Source organism: Harpegnathos saltator, unplaced genomic scaffold (assembly GCF_003227715.2).
Source record: "Harpegnathos saltator strain DR-91 unplaced genomic scaffold, Hsal_v8.6 scaffold503, whole genome shotgun sequence".
Taxonomy (NCBI): Eukaryota; Metazoa; Arthropoda; class Insecta; order Hymenoptera; family Formicidae; genus Harpegnathos; species Harpegnathos saltator.
In genome coordinates this window covers 7,890-14,759 of record NW_020230320.1, presented here as the reverse complement: position 1 = coordinate 14,759, position 6,870 = coordinate 7,890, and the positions used below count along the sequence as shown (strand labels likewise).

The window sequence follows — 6,870 nt, the reverse complement described above, 5'->3', positions numbered from 1 at the left end:
ATTCTTATATATGCTAACGCGTGTATGTATGTATGTGTATATACGCATGCATGCACATAAATGCTCGCCCCCAATTTGCTGTGTGAAATAATAAGACAGTACATAGGAAAAAATTGGCGGATGACTATATAACGAATATTGTGTATACTTTGCTTACACGACGAGCTGAACGTAATATTAAAATTTTATTTTTATGTAATAAGATAGACAAATTTTTATATTGTACAAGTGATGATTTTAAAATAAGATGAAATGTTTGTTGTAAACGTGGATATTTACATATTCCATTAACACGAATTATAACAGTAGCATTACATCAATAATATAACATTGCAGTTAACTATGTAAGAATATAAATGAATGCATATGTAATATAATACATCTTGCAAATTATAGTTACATCGTTTAGCAAGAAATTGTGTCATTGATATAATTTTTCTGTACTAGTTTGTGCTTTAACACGTTGACTGCCAACTACGAGATATCTCGTAGGTTGTTTACTTGCCCAGGACGCCTACTACGAGTTATCTCGTCCCTTCATTACTTGCCATATTTGTACAGCTACGAGGAAACTCGTAGCATAACAGTGTAAATATGAATAGATGGCCTCAGGAAAGAGAATAAAAAATGTTTTTTAAAAAAAAACATTTTTTAAGCTTTTTGATTATTACTATATACTATTATTAAAGTTTTTAATAATTTAACATGTTTAAATCAAATTGGCTCTTTAGACCGGAATCGTGAAAAATTCCGTGGCAGTCAACGTGTTAACTATGATATAATAAAAAGAAATATATATATATATGTAAATTTTTTTGTAATATATCAGGTGTAGTAAAAAGAAATCCATTATTTTTGCATAAAATTGAAGGCTTTAATTACCATAGTTAGAATGATCCGATTTAGGTCAAATATGCGCCGTTTTGTTCGATAACTTGTTGCCATTTTGAAGGTAATTTCATTATGCCTCTCTCATAGAAGCCCTCGTTCCTATTGGCAAAAAGTTGAGGCAGTCGATTTTCACAAGCCTCTCTTGAAGAGAATTTTTCACCAACAAAATTGTTCGCCATGGACAGGAACAGATGGTAATCACTTGGTGCCAGGTCCGGACTATAAGGTGGATGCATAAGAACCTCCCAACCAAGCTCCCGGAGCTTCTGGCGAGTCACTATCGATGTGTGTGGCCTGGCGTTGTCCTGATGGAACACAATTCCTCTCCTATTGGCCAAAGCTGGCCGCTTCTGGGCGATTGCTTCCTTCAGACGGTCCAATTGTTGACAGTACAGTTCCGAGTTAAGAGTTTTGCCGTAGGGGAGCAGCTCATAGTAGATAATTCCCTGCCAATCCCACCAAACACACAGCAAAACCTTCCTGGCCGTCAATCCTGGCTTGGCCACCGTTTCCGCCGGCTCACCGTGATTCGACCACGACCGTTTTCGCTTGACATTGTCGTAAGTGATCCACTTTTCATCACCAGTGACCAACCGCTTCAGAAATGGGTCGATTTTGTTGCGATTCAGCAGCGATTCGCAGATGGAAATTCGGTCCATGAGGTTTTTTTTCGTTAACTCGTGTGGCACCCATACATCGAGCTTCTTTTTGTATCCAGCCTTATTCAAATGGTTCCAAACGGTTTTTTGTGCAATCTTTAGCTCTTGGGCAATCGAAACAGTGCTTACATGACGGTCGGACTCGACAATGTCCATGATTTTATCGATATTTTCGACAATTGGCCTTCCAGTGCGTGGTGCATCTTTGACGTCGAAATTACCGGAACGGAATCGACGAAACCAAAATTGCGCGTGATTGGCTGTTACAGTATCAGGACCATAAACACTATTCACATTTTCAGCCGCCTGGCTTGCGTTTTCGCCTTTATCGAAGAAAAACTATAAAATATAGCGTATTTTCTCTTTGCTAGTGTTCATCTTTGACGTGCGCTCAAACAAAACTGAGTCAACTAATCATAAAACTGTCAGAAAAGTTTTTTTAGTACGAAATCTCATCTTTCTAACGCCATCTAGTGGTACCCGATCGGACTTATACAACGCGAGATACAGATAACTAAAGCCATCTATTGGAAAAATAGATGGCTTTAGTTATTAATGTATAATTGTGTCTATGTACACAGTGTCGGAAAGTTATATTCTATTTATTAAAATTCTTTTGTTAATGATTTTTTAATAAACAATGAACGACGGCTAAAACTTTTTGATTGATACTTAGGAAAGTGTCCTTGATAAAATATGTCAAGGTTAAGGACATCGGCGAGGGGTAAGTAAGGGTAAATCTTTACCCGGTTGATTTATTAGGTTTATAAAGTTTGTTACTGGTGTTTATCAGGTAGGGACAAAATTTATGTACAACAATTTTTATCTAGAATATGAGCAGACTTTTTTACATCGTGTGTTCAAAGATAATCATCTGGCTGCCTATTTTAATATACTATTTTAGACTGAAGTTTCAATAAATTTACATTTTAATATATTTTTGTTATATTTATTAACTGTGCTGTTTATGATAAATACTATATATATAACAAAATTTGTTGAATATTCAGAATACTCCTTTTGATTCAACGCCCTGAAATATCTTAAAACATGTTCAACATCATTGTTAAGACTGCTGTACAATATATCATTCTTCGAAGTCGAATGCTTGACATATGCACATTCAGATGTTTACTATTGTACAGAAGAGTCAAGAATCGGTGCCCCTATTGAATGACCATGTCGTAACATTATTCCTCTTAATATCGAATATTCTTACGTTGTTTTATACCTCTCAGTAAACATTGATTAATGCACTAATATTGAACAGAAATAACAAGTAATATGGATATAGACAAAGAATCGAGATGTATTTTTGCCGAAAAATTATATTCGTACTTCATATTGAAATAGACAAAAGACGAAAAGCGTCGCTTATCAGGTTTTTGTTTGTATACATTTCGCGACCATTGCTCGTCACGTGATAAAAATCTGTCCATGAGAGCAGTTTGTAACAAACACAATATATACAATATTAGGAGACAAGTTCCTACAATAATATGACACCAATTATATGAATGTTTCCAAAATGTGACTTATCATATTTTATACTTAATATTACAACAATAGATGCGAGAAACATTATTCACGTATAGCATTGTTACATAGATGCTAATGATTTATCAGAAATAATGTTAATATACGTAACTAGGATGTAATATCGCATTATTATGAACGGAGAAGCTATATAGATGAATGGCAAATTTTAACCAACCAGTAAGTTATCGGCAATATTCATGTAATATTATTTGTAATTTTACGTATTGTATTTCTATAACACATTTTACGTATTGTGTTTCTATAACACTAATATAACTCTGTTTACTGGGTAGTAAATATGTTACACTATATTATAATCACTAGAGAGATACATTATACAAGCATGAGTTACAAAAACATGATCACAGCATTAGGATCATCGCTTGTTTTAATCTATCGAAACTCTAAAAACATCATACCGCAATAAAATAAACTAAAAAACGTAATAAAATACTATATCCATTAATATATATTTAATTATCAAATTATACATATACATATATACTTATATACATATATATAATTCTAATCAGAAAAGGCAAGGAATAAGCGCGGTAGGAGACATGTCTGAATACTGAAATAACATTTATTCATTAAGCGTCCTATAATTCTCTCTGAGACCACCAACTGAATATTCTTAGCAAATTTCGTAAGGCACAATTTTCCGTACAATTATTACATCGGAAAATATTATTCAATTAGTGCAGAGAAAGGATATCCTTGTAATCAATGCTCATAGTCTCGATGATCATGCTGCTTCTAATATTATCACCCAGAAGGTATGCTAACTATACTCGCTCTTTGAATTCTTTTACATACATGAGCAGGGACGCAAAATCTTCAGGTTTTCCATATCATCCACCACGAATAAAGGGGTAAAGAATCAATTTGTAGCATAATTCATGTAGATTGGCCATGATGATTGTAGATGTATGAATTAAGCAGGATAGACTTTGCGAAGCTGTTAGGTGACAGAATAATTCCGTCTTCCAGTATCACTGGACTGATAAGACTGATCTTCCTACACATGAGCGACCTCGATTTTTTATATTATTCAGTTCGTGATAAAAGACAGTTTAGTTATCTTTGCGTACTACATTGGCCAACGGACTGAATTCAATCACACAACCATGCTAATTGAGACAGTAGATCATTAGTTACATTCTCCTTATATTCTATTGACACATCCACAGTTGCGTTCTTAACGGATGCGTTTTGACGTGAATAATCCGTGACTACAAAGACGACGCAGAAAAAAAGTTCGACCGTACATTGAGCAGTACATTGCTGCATCCGTAATATGACGTGCGTATATGTCGTATAAAACAGCGTGTTTCTTTAATCAAAATTCATGTTCATGTCGACGAACGAATAAAATTTCGAGTTGAGATAAATTTTCATGTTGGTCAATCTGCAATCATCAAACATGCTCCCATTATGAACTATGTTATTGTTTCGATAAAAGTACAGAGGAAAGATAGAGGAAGTGCAGATGAGGCGCATCGCGATTTTCTCTGCTGAGTCGTAGCTTTGACGGCCCACGAATGGTCATGTTCTATAGGAGTCGAAAAAATCCCACGAGCAAAAACACATACTCAGATATTGATCAATTTCCAATGCTCTGAGAATGGATAGCTTGTTAATCTTATTCAATAAACATTAGATATTCGCCATTGTATATTACAAAATTTAATCTTTGGGTTAGTCGTAACGTTTCCCATGACGCAATTATTGTCATTGTATAATCATATCAAAAACAATTCGTGACGATTCGTTTGTAGTTCTTGCAAAAATTCAACTCAACAGTGTGTTGAACGTTTCTCTCCGCAAAAATCGATCTATCGCTTGATTTGACATATGACACGTATCGTTAACTCCGTAATCCTTCGTGCAATGAATAGCGGATAAAAGATCTATGTCGGTGTTTATCAGATTTTATATTCGAGCGGTATGTTGAGTCAAAACTCATGCATGATATGAGTATGCTTGTCATTACTGTCCGAACCAGAGGTCAAATAATACAATAATATATCAAAGAGTTATATTCTTTTTGAATATTTCCGCCTATCTGAATGTAAACAGTTCGTTTCGAAAATTATTCTCCGACGGTTCTAAGACCTTTGGTCTTTGACCAAAGAACGTTTACTCGATAATCGTGTATAATTGTGAGTCTTATTATAACGGACCGCCGCGCGTAAGTTCGTGATTGGGGACTAGCGACAGTTATTTTATGTGTTTCCTTCATGAAGAAAGTGTTCTAACTCTATTCGCAGCTGTCCTGAAGGGACCTTTTCTATATTTGTCTGATATATCTAGCTTTCGGATATTGTCGATAACAAGTACCAATCATTTCGAACAGTTGCCAGTCGAACATATACAGTACACATCGAAACTTGTCTCTTTCAGTTATCAGTTCAGTTAGTCGAATCACGAAGAAATCAAATAAAATTGTGCGGTTACGCAGACAAATTATTGCGCTAAGCAAATTGAAAAAGAGCAGAAACTCAATTAGGAGAGAATGAATAGAGAGGAAACGGAACAGTCAGAAGGCGACAAACGTTAAAAAAGGGAGCAGCATTGAAAAGTGCATAAGTGTATCTTATCAATATAATATCTGCAAACACAACTTCTGTCTGAAGATGGATATGACAAAGCGACATTCCGACGAGGTCGAACGTAGCACAGATACATCCAGCAGTTACAACTACGAAAGCAACGATACGGTAATCTTGCAAAATTACATTATACGAAAGCGTAAGGACGTTAATTTGCAGGAAGATCTGAGGAGCCAACTACGATGTCTTCAATCTGACGAACAAAGGAAAAACAATGTTATGCAGCCGGGACCGTCTTTTGAGAGTTATCCGTAGGGCAAACATTCCACCAAGGGGAGCAGGACTAAAAAATACAAAAGTGTTCCTCAACAATGCAGCATTTGCAAACAAATGTTTCGCGAAAAATATGAGTTGATGGATCACTTCGGGGAGGTCCACAAATTTCGCATACACAAATGTAACCATTGCAACTACGAAACTAAGCACAAGCACAACTTGACAAGGCATGAGAAAATACACATAAGAAAACATCCGAGCAATCGCGGCTACGTGTGTACTGAGCCCGGCTGTAACAAGACATATCAACAACAGCAGAGTATGAATTGTCACATCCTGATAAATGACCATGAGAATAAGAAGGAAAGCAATAATACGGACTCAGGACCGTCCTCCGAGTGTAATCTATGCAACGAACTTTCCAGCGGAATGAGCAGCATCGAAAAGTGCACAAGAGTTTTTAGACAACACAACATTTGTAGTCGAATTTTCTGTACTAAGCAAGAGTTGCTAAATCACTTAACGAAGATTCACTAAATTTACATGCATCAATGCAGAGACAGCGACTGAAAACCAACCACAAGGGCAACTTTCAAAAGTACCTTAAAATAAAGCATACGAATAGTATGAAGGACTACAAATGTATTAAGATTGGCTGTAACTGAATGGGAAAAGATCAAAAGAAGCTAAGACATGTAAGACGTGTTCACCCTGACGGACAAAAGGAAAGTAGTATTGAGGACCCAAGGCCGTCCTCTGAGAGCGACCTGTACGGCAAACATTTCAGAAGAAATCCCAGCATTGAAGAGCCCATAAGTATGCTTCAGAAATGCAAAACCTGCAACAGAATCTCTGTTTCTAAGCAAAAGTGGAAAAAATACCTCCTAGCTCTCTACAAACAACTGCAATACTAATGCAACTGCAGCCATGGTTAACTACGTATTTAACAA

The 6,870-nt window shown here is 35.9% G+C and overlaps 1 protein-coding gene across 1 annotated transcript; it reads left to right on the top strand.

Annotated features, from left to right (window-relative positions):
• The first annotated feature begins 5,728 nt into the window (after positions 1-5,728).
• LOC105192083 (zinc finger protein 761-like) lies at positions 5,729-6,585 on the top strand. Its single transcript, XM_011155959.1, has 3 exons — positions 5,729-5,812; positions 5,960-6,376; positions 6,478-6,585. Exons 1-3 carry the CDS (start codon positions 5,729-5,731, stop codon positions 6,583-6,585), a joined length of 609 nt encoding a protein of 202 aa, XP_011154261.1.
• Positions 6,586-6,870: the final 285 nt, after the last annotated feature.

Excerpts from the sequence above, each read along its gene's own strand:
- LOC105192083 (XM_011155959.1), top strand. The coding sequence starts at position 5,729 with ATGGATATGACAAAGCGACATTCCGACGAGGTCGAACGTAGCACAGAT. Across the intron at positions 5,813-5,959 it reads ACTACGAAAGCAACGATACG|GGCAAACATTCCACCAAGGG; the intron begins GTAATCTTGCAA and ends AGTTATCCGTAG. Across the intron at positions 6,377-6,477 it reads GCATCGAAAAGTGCACAAGA|AGACAGCGACTGAAAACCAA; the intron begins GTTTTTAGACAA and ends GCATCAATGCAG.